The sequence below is a fragment of the Ochotona princeps genome, chromosome 11 (assembly GCF_030435755.1).
Source record: "Ochotona princeps isolate mOchPri1 chromosome 11, mOchPri1.hap1, whole genome shotgun sequence".
NCBI classification, from domain to species: domain Eukaryota; kingdom Metazoa; phylum Chordata; class Mammalia; order Lagomorpha; family Ochotonidae; genus Ochotona; species Ochotona princeps.
Window position 1 is genome coordinate 73,601,696 of NC_080842.1, and position 18,239 is coordinate 73,619,934.

At 63.1% G+C, this 18,239-nt stretch overlaps 2 protein-coding genes across 2 annotated transcripts in view; both read left to right on the plus strand.

Moving 5' to 3' along the window:
* Nucleotides 1-18,239, plus strand: part of LOC101522611 (spondin-2) — a 233,880-nt gene that overhangs the window by 136,711 nt on the left and 78,930 nt on the right. The gene's annotated exons all lie outside the window — the stretch shown is intronic.
* Nucleotides 9,584-12,660, plus strand: NKX1-1 (NK1 homeobox 1). Its single transcript, XM_058670361.1, has 2 exons — nucleotides 9,584-10,149; nucleotides 11,720-12,660. The coding sequence occupies exons 1-2, from the start codon at nucleotides 9,681-9,683 to the stop codon at nucleotides 12,574-12,576; spliced, it is 1,326 nt and encodes a 441-aa protein (XP_058526344.1). The 5' UTR covers nucleotides 9,584-9,680; the 3' UTR covers nucleotides 12,577-12,660.

The window sequence follows — 18,239 nt, forward strand, 5'->3', positions numbered from 1 at the left end:
CACCGACAGTGACACACGGACACACACCGACAGTGACATACACAGGCACACACTGACAGTGACACACACAGACACACACTGACAGTGACACACGGACACACGCTGACACAGTGACACACACAGACACACACCGACAGTGACACACGGACACGCTGACACAGTGACACCCGGACACACACCGGCAGTGACACACTGACACACGCTGACACAGTGACACATGCAGACACACACTGACAGTGACACACGGACACACAGATGCAGTGACGCCCCAGCACCCAGGGCTCCCTGAACACCACCACTCCTGAGCAGGAGGGCTGGGAGGGGAGTCCTTCCCCAACCCCCACCCACTGTCATGGCTCCCACACATTGATTCTGACACCAGTGTGGAGGTGTCTGAGGGCTCCCCCGCCCCTGGCAGGAGTGGGTGTGCCTGCCTGTGACCCCTCTTGGGCCCAGAACAGGGGAGCAGCTGTGGTGCCACTCAGGGGCCTAGCAGGGCCCAGCAGATGTGTCTGCCGCTGTCTGTTCCATGTGGGGACCACAGAGAACCGGTTCACTGGCCTTCCCACGAGCCTGGGGTGGCCAGACCCCCAAAGGGGCTGCCGGGACAGACAGGGCCGAGCTGGGAGTAGCTCAGGCCACGTGAGGCCAGGGCCCCCCTGCACCAAGGTCCAGGAACCGGGTGGAGTGGTCGCTGCTTCACGCTTTAATCCCTGGCAGTATCCATCTTTCCAAATTGATTTTTGATATCCACAGTGGCCTGGAAGAGAGACACACGATAACTCAGAAAGTGGAAAACAATATTATCGCCACAAATATGAATTACTGGCCGCCAGGTTACATCTACTGGGCGATGAATTATGTGGCCCTGGGGCTCCAATAATTCTGCAGGATTTTATGGAGTCGCATGAGGGCCCGGGGACGCTGACAAGCACTTAACAGCCAGAACCTGTCCCCGGACAACCCTCGGCGCCCCAGCCCTGGGTGCTCCCTGCTAAGAGCATCAGCCGCTCAAGGGGTCCTGGGGTCCCCAGCAGGTGCTGGGGCCTTGGGAGAGGAGGGGCCGGGCTAGGGAAGGACAGGGGCGGCGCTAAGCCAGGGGCCTGGATAGATCCTGCAGAGGAGGGAACTGGGGACAGCGTGGACCCCCAGTCAGGTGACAGGAAAACATCTGACAGCAAAGCCAGCCAGTGGTGGGGAGTCAGGGGACCCCCAGGGTCGGAGGAGCTGGCAGGGATGTCCCCGCAGGCACCCCACCCCCATCACCTCTGGGACAGGAGCCCTGGGCACAGGTGGCTGGTGGCAGGCTCAGACTCTGGGGCCTCTGGTGTGTGGGGAACCTTCTGGAAGCATTGCGAAAGGGAGCCCCACTTGAGGCTGGGAAGGGCAGCCGGACCCCTGCCGGAGGAGGGCATTGGCCTTGGAGTTGGGCCTAGGCCCCCAGCCCAGGGGGCCCAGGAGGGTGACAACACCACAAATGTCATTTAATTTGCATGACAAAGCAGCACCATTACTGCACACTGACAGAACGCTGAGGACAATTTCCGAAAATTATTTAAACAATGTAACGAGTTGAATGTCAGCATTCGCTAATTATGTTTATGCTAATTGTTAATTAGCTCCATAATGGAGACTGTCTTAATTAACAATGGTTTTGAGGAAGCATGGGAGGGGAACTCTTGGGGGACTTTAGGCTCTCAGCCCAGCTCAAAGTCCGGGCCAGCCCAGGGGGACAGATGGGGACAGAGAGGGATGGGGGACAGAGGGACAGGACAGATGGGGGACAGAGAGGGGACAGAGGGAGAGGACAGACGGGGGATAGAGGGACTGATGGGCAGGCAGGGGACAGGGGGACAGATGAAGCCCCTTAGTTGTAACAGGCAGGGTGGGTGTCCCCATGCGAGGAGGGGGCCGTTACGGTACTCCACTGACCAGCAGGTGTGCATGTACCAGTGGCCTGCGTGCCAGGAGAGCTTCGTTAGCCTCTGTCCTGCACCAAAGCCTCCCTCTCCCTGCGCTGGGCTTGGGAAGAGGTGTGGAGTAGTGGGTGGCTGCTGGCCAGGCATCTCCACGGCCTCTGTCCACCTGCTGGTCTCTGGGCAGGGGAGCAGCCAAATGCTCAGGGGAGCCCGAGGTGGGCTTTGAGCACCCCATGCCTGCCGGCCACAGTGCACATTCCTGCTCAGAAGTCTCCCTTCAGCCCCCAAAGCCCCATCCTGACCCAGGGGCTTGCTGGCCAGCTGGGCCCAGGTGCAGGCACGCTGGGATGGCTTGCTGAGGCCTCCACTCCCAGCAGCCAGAACTCCCTGGCTGGCTGTCACTGGCCAGCATGATTTGAAGCCCCTGACCTTGGCTTTGACCTATGCGCGGCCTCTGGACTCCACAAGGCAATTTCCGACAGCCCGGCCTGCCGCTCGAACAGGCTTGATGGATTGAACCGGCCGGCCCTGGGTTTCTCCATGCAGCCCCTCCTGGAGCCCGGCCCTGGGTGCTCCCAGACGCATGGCTGCCCTCTAGGCCTGAGCCTGGCTGGCTCTGTCCTCTCTAGCCAGACACAGGGGCCCTAGGCAGACGCCGGGCTCATCCCATGGCACCCCAATGTCCCCATTGGCCAGCTTGCGGGCATCCCTGCGACCTGTACGAGGCTTTCTCTCACGGCCTTGACCATACCACCGTTACAGCCTCACAGTGTCGGCTCCATGATCCCCTGTGTCTGGGGAGGGTTGGTGTCAGCTGACCAGCATTCTCAGGACATTGTCCTCTCTCCCCACTGGCCGAGTGAGGTGCTTGCTAGCTCCCTGGGCCTGCCCTGCCCGAGGCCCTGGCTGCAGCCCCCAGAGACCCCCCCCAAGCCCAGGCCTTGCTGCCCAGGGTTACGCTGTGGGGCCAGAGCCCGCCCAGCGGATGGCAGTGCCAGGCGGGCAGGCACTTGAACCCAGGAGACCAGCCCTGTGGTCATGGGTAGCCACCAGAGTGAGCGAGTGATACTGGAATTAGGGAGCTGATGGCTGGGACAGCAGGAGGCGGAGACCGCTGGGGTGGGGCTGGGCTGGGGCCCCAATGGGCTCCCAACCTTGTGCTTGGGAGGTACCAGGACAGAAAGCGAACACAAGGTCTCCCAACCGCAGCTCTCTCCCTGCCCAGCGGCCAGGCCTGGACCAGATGACCCGGGGTGTGTGTGTGCGCGTCCCAACACTGTGAGATGCAGAGGGGGCAGACGTAGGAGAGGACGAGAGGGGCTCGTGCCCACCGAAGGGAAAGACCTGAGACTGGAGTGGACAATGTCATCATCAGGAATGCGGACATGCCCACATGCACAGAAGCCCGGTCCACACAGACATCATCCACATACAGACACCGTCCACACAGAGACCCCGCCCACAGATGAGGGACCCTGCCCACACAGAGACCCCGCCCACAGGGACCATGTCCACACAGAGACCATGCCCACACAGAGACCTGTCCACACACAGACCCCGTCCACAGAGACCATGTCCACACAGAGACCATGTCCACACTGAGACCCCGCCCACACACAGACCCCGCCCACAGAGACCATGTCCACACAGAGACCATGTCCACACTGAGACCCCGCCCACACAGAGACCCCGTCCACACACAGACCCCGCCCACACAGAGACCATGCCCACACAGAGACCCTGCCCACACAGAGACCATGCCCACACAGAGACCATGTCCACACAGAGACCCCGTCCACACAGAGACCATGCCCACACGGAGACCATGCCCACACGGAGACCATGCCCACACGGAGACCATGTCCACACGGAGACCATGCCCACACGGAGACCATGCCCACACGGAGACCATGTCCACACGGAGACCCCGTCCACACGGAGACCATGTCCACACGGAGACCATGCCCACACGGAGACCATGTCCACACGGAGACCATGCCCACACGGAGACCATGTCCACACGGAGACCATGCCCACACGGAGACCATGTCCACACGGAGACCATGCCCACACGGAGACCATGTCCACACGGAGACCATGCCCACACAGAGACCATGCCCACACAGAGACCCCGCCCACACGGACACATGATCTGTGGGTGTCATTTGGTTGGTGCTGCCCCCAGGGACACAGAGTGGGGGAATGGTCAGCTCCCCTGTGGAGGGCACGGTGGCTTCCTGCAGTGCTGCCCTGCCTGGCAAGTGTGGGGGCCTGGGGAAGGCGTGGTCAGACGGTGGAGCTGGGCAGTGATGGCTGGGTTCTGCCGCTACCCCGAGAGCAGAGGTAGCTCGACTGCTGTTCTGGTGTGATTGGACAAGGCACTGCTTCTGATGCTGGCAGGGGGCCCCATTTCTGTCCAGCTTCCCACTGACCCACACCCCTGGGAGCCACCTGTGGAGCTCAGGTACGGGACAGGGTGGGGGCTGTCAGGCCCACCACCTGCTGCAGGTGGCGACAAGGGCACTGGGCCCAAAGGGAGCTGAATGTGATGCAATGTCCTCCAGGGGAGATGGACATTATTACTGAGGGATAGTGTGTTCAAGCGGTCAGAGCGCCCAGCTGGTGGGAGAGTCCATGACGGGACCGTGTCACCAGCCAGCTGCAAGGGAAGGATCTGGCGATTTGGGAATCAGAACCACCGCTGCCACCACGGCCACCCACGCCATGCTGGGCTGTGGTGGGTGTCTGGGGGGCCAAGGCAAAGGCCATTCTGGTCAGGCTCCCTGCACGCAGCCGGAGAAAGGGGTTCCTGGAGAGCTAGGGGAAGATCGTGGGCTGTGCCTGCTGCAGGCACAGAAGGGAGTCTGCTGTCTGTGAGCACCCAGAGGGGCAGAGCTGCGGACCGCTCTGTGTGTCCCACTCACAGCTGCTGAGGCAGCTCCATCTCCAAGCTGCAAGGTGGACAGATGGCGGGTGGGTGGCAGCGTCCCGGGCTGCACCAGGCCACCGGCACCTGTCCCAGATGACATCCTCTTTCTCATTACCACCCTAATGGGTCCTTCAGACCTCATTCCAGCCCTAGATACTATCTGACCCGTATAATTAATTAATTATAGCCCCCAATATTATAGATTATTAAAAATAGCATAACTAATAGTGTAATATCTCAAGCTGTCGACTTTAATAGTCAACATTGTCTTGGTAGAGCTTATCAGCGTGGGACACCCGGTGAGAATATTGATTCAGGGTAATGTTACCGTCACCTGCCGTCCCGCCGGGGACAGAGCGGGGCTGGCCCAGGCAAGCTCCTCGGCCCGCCAAGGCGCGCCCCGTGTCTGCCGGCTCGGCACACTCCTTGTTCCCCCTTCAGCATGTCTAGCAGCTGCAGCAAAACAGAGCACTGCTTACAGCAGGGTGACAGCAGACAGAGCCCAGAGCAAGACGGGGCTGCAGGGGAGGGACGGGAGAGCAAGAGGGGGACCTGCTCTGCTCTCGCACACCCAATCTGACAGGATAGAACATCCACACACACCTGTCACAGACCAACACACCTGACACAGACCCTGCACACACCTGACACAGACCAACACACCTGACACAGACCAGCACACACACCTGACACAGACCAACACACCTGACACAGACCGGCATACACACCTGACACAGACCCTGCACACACACCCGACACAGACCAACATACACACACCCGACACAGACCAACATACACACACCTGACACAGACCCTGCACACACACAGACCCTGCACAGACACTTGACAAAGAACCTAGACACACACACACACAGTACACAAAGATATGGCTGCCCGGATTATGCCCAGGGTTCTGCAGGCTGACCAGTGTCTGAGTTGGGGGCTGCAGCTTCCTTCCCTCACCCCAAGTGAGGTGCCAGAGACATTTTGCAAGCTTGCAGAAACTGTGGTGCTGCTAGACTGTGGCTGGGGTGGGAGGTCTGGTGGCCCCCAGCCCCAGTGTCCCTGTGTCGCTGTCCCGCAGCGATGGACTTGGTGCACGGAGCCGATAATAACACGCGTGGACCCTGACTGATGGTCAAAGCCGTAGTTTATTACTGGCATCAAACTTTATACACTGAGGGCCATACAGGATAAGGGAGGACGTACTGAGCTCATCAACAAAACCATCAATGCTTTTGTTTGGAACTCTTTTGTCTTGTATATTCCACCAGGTGTTCTCATATACATACTGTCCACTCAACTGTTCTTATGCACATGATATCCAATAAGGTATACAAAAGGTAGCCATTTGGTTATTCTCCTCCAAATATTATCCAACCAACTGTAATCCTGTGCTCACTGACCTTCTAGTGTCACAATGTCCTCTTACATCCCTGGATGAGGGACATGCAGTAGACCTGTATACAGGAGACTCAAGGTGGGTTTGCTGGAGTGTGGGCTGCTGCACCCCCAGCCAGAGTCATACTCTTCAAGGGGGCTTCAAGCAGCTGCTCCTGCCCACTCCGCTCCCCGGGGCTACGAGGTGTCCTTGCCCTACTGGAGCCCACCTGAACGCTCTCAGTATCTGTCCATATGCTAAAATAACTTCATAATGCAGTATGTGAACACTGACTGAGCTGCAGTTAGACCTGATCCCCGGTAGAAGGATTTGGGTATGTGGCACCCAGATCTACCCACTAGCACCCCAGGTGGCTCGAGACCCTACTGTGCTCCCTGTTATCCTTGTTCTGAGTAGTCCATGTCCCATTCCATCCTGCATGGTGTGGGGCTCAGCTGCCCCTATCCAGTGGGGCTCCCAGGCACAGGTGAGGGGAGGGACAATGCACAGTGTACCACCACCGGTCTCAAACAGCCATTTGAGTCGGCATGCACAGGGCAGCACACACATGGACAAGGGAGCTGACACTGCACTGGATGGGAACTTGAGCAAGGGAGAGAGCTGGGAGGGGCGGGGTTGCTGCTCTCTGTGCAGATCTACGGGCTCCTGACCATCCCCAGGGGCCTGCTGCTGGGCCCGTCACTCCGCTGCTCAGGGTGGGTGAGGGGGAGCAGGGGCCACTTCACGGGAGTCCTGATCGTGAGAGGGAGGGTTGGAGGGTGGCCAGCAAGGGTGATGGACACTGGGCCAAGGTCTCCTTCCACGTGGGTCCCCAACTGCCCAAACCAGGTGAGACTACCAGTAGCCCAGCAGGTTCCAGCACTGCCGCCAGCTGAGAGCTAAGAAAGGTGGAAGGGACCACCAGGTCACCTTGCTGACCAAAGGCCATCTGAAGGGACACAGTCTGCACCCCTGTAGCTGACCCAGGCCTGTCCAGCTGGGTAACACCAGCCTTGCTCCTCTCTGAGCATGGGCCCGTGGGCTGGTGCTGTCCGCGGTGCTGAGCGTGCATGGAGCAGCGGTGGTGACCAGACGGCATGAAGACAGACAAGGAAGGGCGTAGTGCTAGTAGCACCTGGACACGGAGGTTTTACCTGCAGCAGTCAGGATCGGGGATGGGGCAGGGCGGGTATCTGTTTCCTTTCCAGGGTCTTGGCCCCTTGTTGCCCATGGCAACACCAGGTCAGCTGCTTTGGTGCCCCCAAGGGTCCAGGATCCCCAGTCACCAGGGGGCGCAGAGGTCCTAACCATTCTCGAGTGGGGGGTGGAGGTGCTCAGAGGATCAGGTAGGCCCTGTGCGGTGGGGGACACTGGGAGCCAAAGGACCTGGACCAAGGTGTACCACACAGGCCACAAATAGGCCAGTCATATGCCTCTAGGAGCTAAGGGACCTGCCCCGAATGTCCGGCACAGGACCCCGACAAGTTGCCAAATATGTAACATAGTGACATGAAGGTGTATACGCACACACACTGCAGTGTGAGCTCACACACACCAGGGCTGTCCTGGGTGCACACACACACTCACACACTGCAGTGTGAGCTCACACACACCAGAGCTGTCCTGGGCGCACACACACACTCACACACACCAGGGCTGTCCTGGGTGCACACACACACTGCAGTGTGAGCTCACACACACTAGGGCTGTCCTGGCGCACACAGAGCAGTGTGAGCTCACACTACTGACAACCTGGCCTCAGTCCGATGCCTGTCGTGTGTACATGTCTCTTCACCTGGCCAAAGGCCACCTTCCCCCGCCCACCTTAGCTTCGCCTCTTGTTTGAGTTGCACCGCCACAGCGGTGAGCCTGGTCACAGTCCACAGCCGGCCCCATCCTAGGCTCCCTGGGGCTCCCAGACGATTAGGGTAGCGGGGCTGGTGACAGGTCACGAGAGTCCCCAGAGCAGCTGGGATGGGGCGCTGGGCCACAGTAGGTGCGTGCGGAAGTGCGCGGGTCTGGAGGCTGAGCCGGGTGGGATGTGCACACTGGTCTTGGAAGAACTTAGATGGAAAGGCAAGGTAGCGAGAGGCGGGGGTGGGAGGCAGATAATTACGGTCCCTGCGATGAGAGATTGCGCGCCCCACTTCCCCCGGAGGTGATTTATAATTTAAAGATAAAGAATCATCAAGCCATGCCCAAGGAAGGACACAGAGCGGCGGCCTGATTAGAATCTGGGGACGGCCCAGCCCGCGCGCACGGTGGCGCGGGCGGGGGGCGCGGGGCCCGGGGAGAGTGAGCTAGGCGCTGCCACCCCAGCCCCTCCTCCGAGCTCAGCTTGCATCCCCGCACCCCGGCCCCCAATTACTCCTCCCAACTTTTAATTTCTGCTTCTAAAGGTTCATTGCCCGCGGTAATTGCTGAGGGCCGGGTTGGTGCGCGCGGAACGGGCTCCGGGGACCGCAGCTGGAGGAGGCGTCGCACAACCGCTGGGGCAAACGAGCTGTCCCAGGGGCGCGCCGGGCTGGGCAACCCACCGAGAGAGCAGCGCGGGCGCCATGGGACCTCAGGGAGACCTGCTTGGGCCAGCGCGGGGCGTGTGGAAAAACGCGCCTCCCCGTGACGCTCGGGGCAGGTTTGAGGAAAGCAAGGCATCGCAAATGCAAGCTTTCCGCCAGTGTTTGGGAAGCGGGGGGGGGGCATCCCCTCCACCCTCCCGATCCCTCCTCCAAGGAGCGACCCCGCTGAGCACCGCTCCGCCCCCTCCGTCGGGTCTAAGTTGACGACGCGCAAGGGGCGCGCGCGGGGGGACCAAGGTGTGGATTCGCGAGCGTCGAGACCACGGTACAGGGCCCTGCCGTCGTCCTTGTCCCTGCACATACTCCGAGTTCCCAGGGCGCGGGAGCCATGGGTCCCGCACAGCAAACGCATTAGTTCCTGTCAGCAGCCCCGCGTCCTCCAGCCCGAGCCGCGAGGCCCTCTGCGCCGAGGCATCCCGCATTTGTTTGGAAGCCGTGTCTCCTCTCAACAGGCCCGCACGCCGCTTCCCAGCACGGGGAGACGCAGCGGCCAGCCCGCAACACCTAGGCCAGCCCGCACCAGGGCCTCGGGGCTGTGCGCGCGCGTCCGTCCGTCCGTGTGTCCCGCGCGGGGCCCGCCTCCTCCGCCCGGGATCGTTCGCAGCCAATTAGGCGCGCGCGCTAACGAGGGCGGCGGAGCCCGCGTCCGCCTGCGGGCGCACGTGTGTGCGGCGTGTGGACGCGTGGGCGCCTCCGGCGGGGCCGCCATAAATGCGCGGGCCGGGCGCGGCGGGCGCCTGAGGCGGCGGCGGAGACAGCACCGACCGAGCTGCGGCCTCCCCGTACGGGACTGTGCGGCGCAGCGCGGGCTGCCGGCAATGGGAGCGCAATAGGCGACGGGGCCCGAGGCGCCGCAGCGGCCGGAGGTCGGCATGAGTACTAGCGGCCCGCCGGCTTCCGGGGACGGCCCCGCGCTGCCGCTCCCGCCGCCGCCGCCCGGGCCCGGGCAGGGATCCGTACCGCCGGCTCCCGCCGCCGCCGCCCGGGACGCCATGGACGGGCGCGCCGAGCTGCCCGCCTTTGCCCGGGCCGGAGTCCCGCCGCTCGCGGCCAGCGACACGGTGCCCGCGGCTCCCGAGGGTGCCGGAGCGGCCCGGCCAGCCGCACCCCCGCGCCCCACTTCCTTCTCTGTACTGGACATCCTGGACCCGAACAAGTTCAATAGCAGAAGACGCCGCTGCGTGCTGCTGGGCCCCGCGGCGCCCGCTGCCTGCGTCCCGTGCGCCCCGGCCGCGTGCGCCCCAGTCCCCGCCGCCTCGGGACGCACGCCTGGCGCAGAGGAGCTGGAGCGCCGCGCCCGAGCCGCCGCCGGGGGAGCCGCCGCAGGAGCCGAGCTGCCGAGTGAGTCGCTGCGTCCGTCGCGCGCGGGACCGGGGTCCGGCCGCGGGCACGCCTCAGCGCTCCGTGACTCCCGCGGCGCTCCGCTGACCCGATCGGCCGCCGGGGCGCGGAGGAAAGTTCGCAGTGCGCGGGGGCCCGCGCCCTGCCCACCCGCGGCCTCCGCGTCATCCGGGCCCCGCGGCCTGTGGGCGAAGGCTCCGCGCCCGGTCGGGCCCAGGGGCCTCGGGGCCGCAAGCCAGGCGCGGCTCGGGGCAGGGAGGGGAGCTGGTGGCGAAGGCGGGGGGCGTGAGCTCTCCGTGTTTCTGCCGCGGCGGCCTGCGCCGCGCGCCCGCTCTTTTTTTTTTTTTTCGGACAAATCAGACTAATTGTGACAAAACGCTGGTTATCTCTGGAAAAACAATTAAATCCCTTCGATTACAGTTAAGGGGAAATGTGCTTAGCGGCGGAAAGCGACCGGTAATGGGGCGGCCCGCGCCCCTGGCCGGGTCGATATCCCATTACGGCGCATGCATATCTCTTTCAAGCACCTTGCAAACTGCCCCAACATCTAAATTATAGGGTCAAAATTCGGATAATTACTCGATTAAAACCTATTACACTTATTAGGGGCCGCTATTGATCGCGAATCGCATTCGACCCGCTCCTGATTGCTTTTTGCGCGTCCCACCCCCCTAGCTCTTCCTCCCGCTTTCCAACTTGGCGGCTGGGGGTGGGCCGGCGGGAGGAGTGACCCCGCAACCCCACCAGCGGAAGGCCCAGGAGGGAGCAAGCCCGGCCTGGCTCGGCTGCGACCACCCGCGCAAGCCAGGCCGCTCTGCAGAGGGGCAGCGCGGCCCCGCGCAGAGAGGCCAGAACATCTGCCGGCCTCCACAGAAGCCGCCCCATCAAAGCAGGTGCAGTTGGCTCCCCACTCCCTGGCACCTCTGGAAAGCGCCTGGGGAGCCCGCAGCCCATCTGTGGGCAGGGAACCCTGGGCTCCGGCCTGACCGAGGCATCAGACTCAAAACTGCGGCTCCAAGAATGCGGGGCTGCGGCTCCGACTTGGCCCTAACAGGGTTCCGCCCCGCGCCGGCGGCACGCGCCGGCCGGACCACGAGACAGCCGAGCCCGGTTCCCCGGAGCCGCCTCTGTCCTCACCCCCAGGCCTCCGCCGGCCCGGCGCTTAAATGCCCGGTAATTGACTGGCCCTCCGCCCGCTGTAATTGGAGGGTAATCTACGCCGAAATAAATTACGCGGCCTCTAACCGGTTTGTACACTGCGCAGGACGAGTTTAATTAAGTTCGTATCTGCCCCGCACATCGATCTGTGCTCACCCGCGGCCGCCCGGCTCCGCACCCCGCGCAATGGGGAGCTCCGCGCCGAGGAGGCGGCGGCGGCGCCCGGGATCGAGGCCGGAAAACGAAAACACGGAGGGAGAAGAGAGAAGGGGTCGCCGAAGCCGGGGAGACCCGGGTAGAGGACCAGGCAGCCCCGAGGGCAGGGGCGCGGGGAGGCTGGCGGGGAAACCGCTCGCGCTGCAGGGCCGCGCCGGGCCTAACCGCCCTGTCCTCTCCGCTCCGCCGTCCGCAGGTGCCGGTGACCCCTGCAAGGCGGACGAGGCCGAGCCCGACGGCTACTGCGGCGGCGGCAGAAGCGCGGACAGCGGGGACGAGGCGCCCGACGGCGAGGACGACGAAGAAGACGACGAGGAAGACGCGGCGCCCCAGGCGGGCGCGGAGGAGGAGCGGGGTGGCGGCAGCCTCGGGGCCCGCGGGTCGGGCTGTCCGGCCGAGGCCGAGGCGCCCCCCGGCACCGTGGACGAAACCACGGGCCCCGGACCCCGGGGGAGTTCGCCCGGAGCCCCTGGCCCGACGGGGAGCGGGACTGCGGCGGTGGCGGGGAGCGGCGCGCAGGGCGCAGCTGCCGCCAAGCCCAAGCGGAAGCGCACGGGGTCCGACTCCAAGTCCGGGAAGCCGCGGCGGGCGCGCACCGCCTTCACCTACGAGCAGCTCGTGGCGCTGGAGAACAAATTCAAGGCCACGCGCTACCTGTCGGTGTGCGAGCGCCTCAACCTGGCTCTGTCGCTGAGCCTCACCGAGACGCAGGTGAAGATTTGGTTCCAGAACCGCCGGACCAAGTGGAAGAAGCAGAACCCGGGCGCCGACACTAGCGCGCCCACGGGCGGCGGCGGCGGCGGCGCCGGGGGCCCTGGACCCGGCGCGGGGCCCGGCGCGGGGCTGCCTGGTGGCCTCAGCCCACTCAGCCCGTCGCCGCCCATGGGCACCCCGCTCGCCATGCACGGCCCGACAGGGTACCCGGCGCACGGCCCCGGAGGCCTGGTGTGCGCCGCGCAACTGCCCTTCCTGTCCAGCCCAGCCGTGCTCTCGCCCTTCGTGCTGGGCTCGCAGACGTACGGGGCGCCCGCCTTCTACGCGCCGCACCTCTGAGCCCGCCCCGCCCTGGGCGGAGGATGCGGAGGGACTGAGCACCATGGCGGGACCAGACCGCGCGCGGGCGGCGCCGGCGCCCCTTGCCCGATTTGGCTCCATCAATAAACGCAGGAGACCGCGCCCCGCGTCTCCCAGGTTCCCGCGCCGCCGTGGGTCCCGGGCGGGAAGGAACTCGGGGACGCGGGGCCGGGCCACTCCCCCTATTTCACTGCAGCCCCGCGAGGGCCGGGCAGGCGTGCGGCGCGGCGCCCTCGGTCCCTCTTCCTGGCTCTGGTGCCCGCCGCCCTGTGGCGCTCCCCGAGCCAGATTCGGCGTGGTGGGCTGCTGGCGTTGGCACGGCTTCACTAAGCACGGGGACCTGGGGCGCCGCGAATCTGGCAGCGGCGCCCGGACTCGGCTGCCCTGCCGCCAGGCACAGACATGCGGAGTCGTGGGTGTGTCTTCCCTCCCCGTAGGACCCCGAGCGCAGCAGCCTGGTGCCAGGCGCAGCGGGGCCCGCCCCGTGTGGCCTGGGGCACAAGACCTCTCCGTAACGCCCAGGGGCCGAGCCTGGGGCTTGTGCGTTCCTGTCGCTGAGGAACGCAGCCTCCTGCTCACCAAGCTCAGCCGCTGGCCTCTTGCAGCGGGCAGCAGCGCGAAGCCACGGAGGCAGTGGGAGACACACCTGGTTTGCCCGTTGGAGAGCCCCAGAAGCAGGTTTTCCGGGCAGAACCCTCGGCGCCTGGGCTCGCTCCTCAGGAGCCTGGGCTGCGGAAAGGGCCCCTGCGCCCACCTGGCCGGGCCCAGCTGGAGTCTGCCGAAGTCAGCCAGAGTGTAGGCCACCGGGGCCCTGATGCCTCACTGGGGTCTGTCTGCAGGTGGGCTGGACAGCACACAGTGGTCCCCGCCTGGCGGGCCCTGGCCTGCTTCTCCTCTCACTGGCCCCTGCGAGGCCAGACAGGGATCACAAGCAGGGGCTCTGGGGGGATGTGTTGGAAGGGGACACCCCACGGGACCCAGCACTGTCCCCTGGCCCCAGGACTGCGGGGGGAGCGTTGCTTTCCACCCCTCTGTGTGTCCCTTGCCTCCTGCACCCCCACCGTGCCTGGAGTACAGCCCTTGTGCTCCGCAGTGCCTGGGCACAGCAGGGGCTGGCCGCCCCATTCTGGCCATAGCTTCACTGTCAGGCCCTGCCACTCTGGAGCATTTGGGGGTGCAGGTTCTGCTGCTCCCCCTCCCCTGCCCATTTCAGCTGCAGGCAGAGCTGGGCTGATTTGGTCCCCTTCCGCCTTAGTACCTCTCCTGGAAGTGGGGTGGGGGGCCTCTTGGGAGTTGGGGGAGAGGAGTGGGTGTGGCTAGGGGTGGGCACCAGCTGTCTGCTGTCTGGCAGGTGGGTGCCTCACTGCCCCCTGCTGCTGCTGCTGCCCCGGACTGGGAAGCCAGACTCCAACCACCACTTTGCTATGTGGGGAAGAGGAGAACCCACCCACTTCTGGGAGCCCTCGCCTAGTCTATGCCCACCTGTGGGTTCAGCCCTGCAGCCCCATCTCCTCCTGCTGGGTTCTCCCTGTTGCTACCCCAACTCCTCCCTACTCCTCTCCAGTCCCTGCAGGAGACATTGCTGAGCCTCCACGGTGTCCCCATCCCATGGGAGCTGCAGCAGGTCCTTTCTTGCTCCATGTGACCCTCACCGGACACCTGCAGCCCCACGAGTGCCCAGTCCCCAGTTCCTTCCCCAGGGCCCTTGGATACAGCTACCCGAGGAGCCCAGTGCTGCTGGTGGCCGTCCCCATCCCTGCCCCCCATGTCCTCTGAGCTCCAAGCCACCAGGGGTCAGGTAAGGGAAGCCCAGGGAGAGGGGCTCCTCCCTTTTATGGGCTGCTGCTGCTTGCAGCCCTGGGGACGGCCGCCTGGGGCCAGATGTGGAGTCGCTGAGAGAGACAAATCCGGTGTGTGTTTGCCAACCAGGGCCTGTGGCACTAACTTCACTTCTGTGGAGGTGCCCCCAGGGCGCTGGGCACTGAGGCCTTGCCAGCCACCAGCAGGGACCAATGGCCTCAAGTATGCCACTGGTCCTGCCGCTCCATGTGGCACTGTCCCCCTGCCCACCTGGGCCCGGGCCACATGGAGCCAGGCACAGGGACAGTTTCCCAGCTCATCAGGGGCCCAGCTCCTGGCCACATCAGCCTGGGGCAGCTGGTCCCTGTCAGCCATCCCCCTATCTGGGATGAAATAAATCAGTGCTCAGGAGCCAAGGCCACAGCTGCACCAGAGGCCACGGCTAAGGGTGCCCGGCACACGCTGTCCCTGTGTGGGACACCTGGTGGGGACACAGCAGGACCCGGGCCCACTCGGCAGGAGTCCTCCTGGGACTTTATTTTCATTTTATTTGAAGATGGAGAGACACAGACCCCTACCTCCTTCCACCAAGGCCACTCCCAGACACTCTCAGCTCCTCCCACCCCCAATCCCCGGGACTGGGACAGGCTGAGGCCAGGAGCTGGGAGCTCCACCAGGGTCTCCCATGTGGAATCAGATGCCGGGTGTGGGCTGTCACCTTGCAGGTAACCAGGCCTGGGAACAGAATGGGGAGGGGCTGCTATACACAAATATGAAATGTACCCACGGGGGTATTTGCCAGCCTTGGGGACCCGACCAGGGAGGTCCACTCCAAGGACGCGCCCAGCCCCGCCCCCTCAGACTGGCACCTGTGCCCAAAACATGGAAGGATCACAATGATGCGAGCCGCATAGGAACCCTGGGGCAGGGACTTTGGAGGTGGAGTCCCTGCCGTCTGGGACCCCAGGGTGAAGGGCATCCCTGCTGTGCGGGACCCTGGGGTGGGGTGGGGGGAGAGGTCCCGCTGAGTTACCCCAGGGCGCTGGGCGGGGGGCAGTTGTGTTTCTTTCTGTTGGCCACAGCCCCGCATGTGTGCAGAGCTGCGCACTCCAGGAGCTGGCGGCCGGGTGGAGAAACTTGGCGCTCAGTCCCGCTGACTGCCTGGCCAGGCCAGACTCCAAGCCAGCACATGTCCTCTCAGGCGACCGGGCTTAACAGGGGAGGCTGGCCCAGGGAGGGCCCCCATAACCCCTACATGGACTGCCATGTCCCTGAAAATGTCCAGTTTCCACAAAGACGGCGCATTTGGGGAACATGGGCAGGACCAAGCCAAACAGGGTCCCCACATCCTCTACCGCCGCCTGGAAGGTACAGGAGAGAAGGTGAGGAGAAAGCAGCCGGGCTTCTCCGGAGAGGAGGGATATCAGGGGTGGACACAGCCGATAACCCCCTCCAAGCACGGAATGCAGTCTCCCACCAGGGCGAGGAGACCCTAGGCAGGGAGCCCCCACCTAGGGAATGCTGCCTGCAGCCCACGCAGGCACAAGGAGCTCTGGGTGCAGGGGATCGCCCAGAATCCTAACGACACTGTGCCAAGTGGCTGTCATGGTCAAGGGGCTCAACTGGTGTGGGGGTCAGCAGGGCTGGGCTGTGCCACAGCCACGGAGAGCAACTCCTAGGAATCCCTACAAATCCAGCCTTTCAAAGTGGTGATGAACAACCCAGTGAATGTCCACTGAGCAGCTGGGAGGGAGAGCGTACAGCCCGGCCGCCGGGAGCGGGGGCAGCGCATGAGGCTCAGGCTTGTCATCAAGAGAGGTGTGCAGTCACTGACCAGAAGGGCTTAGAGACAAATGTCTTGAAAAAGATTCATTTATTTGAAAGGCAAAATACAGGGGTTGGAGAGGGGAGGGAGGAAGAATTCACTGTCCACTGGCTCACTCTCCAAATGGCTGCAGCAGCCAGGGCCAGGCCAGGCTGAAGTTGGGAACCAGGAGATTCTTCCCGGCCTCCTGTGGGTGCAGTGCTGGGTCCCAGGTTGTCCACTGCTCTCCCGGGTGCATCACAGATAGCTGGGTCAGAAGTGGAGCAGCTGGGACCTAAGCTGGTGGCCATGCAGAAGTGGCTAATCCTGCTATCCCCAATGCCAGCGAGACGGGACACTCACTGGAGGCAAAGCAGGAAACTTGGTAGGAAACCTCCAAGAAGAGAGACGTGTGACCCACAGTGTGGGGCAATAAGCCTCAACAACTCCAGAATCTCCCCAAATTTATGCCACACCCATAGGTCAGAACCTATCTGCACCCCAGTACCTGGATTCTTGGGGGCAGAGATGTCTTCCAGTAAGCATGGTCCCAACTGCCCGGGAGGCCTGGGCTGTGTCCCTGCCCAGCTTTGAACCCCTGCAGGAGACAGGTGGGTCACTGGGGGGTGATTTTTTCTTAGTATTTTTATGGATGAGTGAAAGAGGACTTGGCCAAAGCACAGGGAACAGGACTGGGTGTTGTGGCACTCACTGGACGGCACTGACTGGGCAGTCTGACTGAGCAGCACTCACTGGGCAGCACTCACTGGGACGGCACTCACTGAGCAGCACTCACTGGACAGCACTGACTGGGCACTCACTGGGAAGCACTCACTGGGCAGACTGACTGGGACGGCACTCACTGGACAGACTCACTGGGCAGACTGATTGGGACGGCACTGGGGTGGCACTCACTGGGCAGACTCACTGGGATGGCACTCACTGGGACAGCACTCACTGGGCAGCACTGGGGTGGCACTCACTGGGGCGCCTGCAATGCATCCCTTTCCAGTTCCTGACTCTGGGAGGCAGCAGGCAGCTGGACCCTATTTGTCCTCATTGGAGGCTGAGGTGGACGAGTGGAGCGTGCCCTCTGCATCTCTTGAGCACGTTTCAAAATGGGTGGGTTGAACTCAAAGCACGGTTTTGGTCTACAGTAAGCTAAGAAATCACTAAAGGTGGTTTAGGAAATCCACGAGTATGTGGAAATTAAACCACAAACCCCTACATAATCAGTGAGTTAAAGAAGATATCAGCAGAGAAGCTAGAAGACGCTCAGAAACGCCAGGGTAACAAATGAGCATCTGAATCCAGCAAGAGAAGTCCTGGCTTGCCTGGTGCCAAGATTCCCCACCACTCATCTTCCACAGGTTCTTCTCAACTGCAGGGGAGAGATCCCAACTCCACTGACCACCACCACGGAGAGGGCCCTGTGGGGAGCAGAGCCGAGCGTCACATGCACTCAGCCACAGGGGTAGAGGGTGTTGGGCACCCTGGCGGGGGAGGGTGTTCAGGGCTGGCCAGGCTGGCCAGTAAGGGACGAGGGCAGTGATAGGAAACCAGGCAGGACACAAAGCAGAGGTGTGGCCACATCACACACATCTGCTCATGTGCGTGGACCCACTTGGTCCAGGGCAGGTGAGCACACAAGGCCAGCTGTCCAGCTGTGGGCAGGTTGGGGACAGTGTCAAGAGCCAAGGGCCGAGATCAGCGCGGGCATCTCCGCTGAGGCCCACCTAAGCAAGCGGAGACCAAGGTCACCACGCCAGTGGTCAATGGGGCAGTTACCGAGTAGACTGCCCAAGGCATGGCAACTCTCATGAGGGCCGAGACAAAGGCAAGGACCCGGACTAGCTGGAGCCACACTTGTCCTGGCACCATGCATAAGCACTGGACACACACTCACTGCCCAGCACAGCCAGGCCCCACCTCCCATATACATGAGCTGGCTCAGGGCAGTATGAGTGTCTTGTTGTGAAAACAGGGGCTTGTTTTTGAGATTGTGGGCCAGGCAATGATTTGTTGGATTTAACAACCC

Coding starts and splice junctions, on each gene's coding strand:
- NKX1-1 (XM_058670361.1), top strand. CDS start 9,681: ATGAGTACTAGCGGCCCGCCGGCTTCCGGGGACGGCCCCGCGCTGCCG. Junction 10,150..11,719: donor CGCAGGAGCCGAGCTGCCGA/GTGAGTCGCTGC, acceptor CGCCGTCCGCAG/GTGCCGGTGACCCCTGCAAG.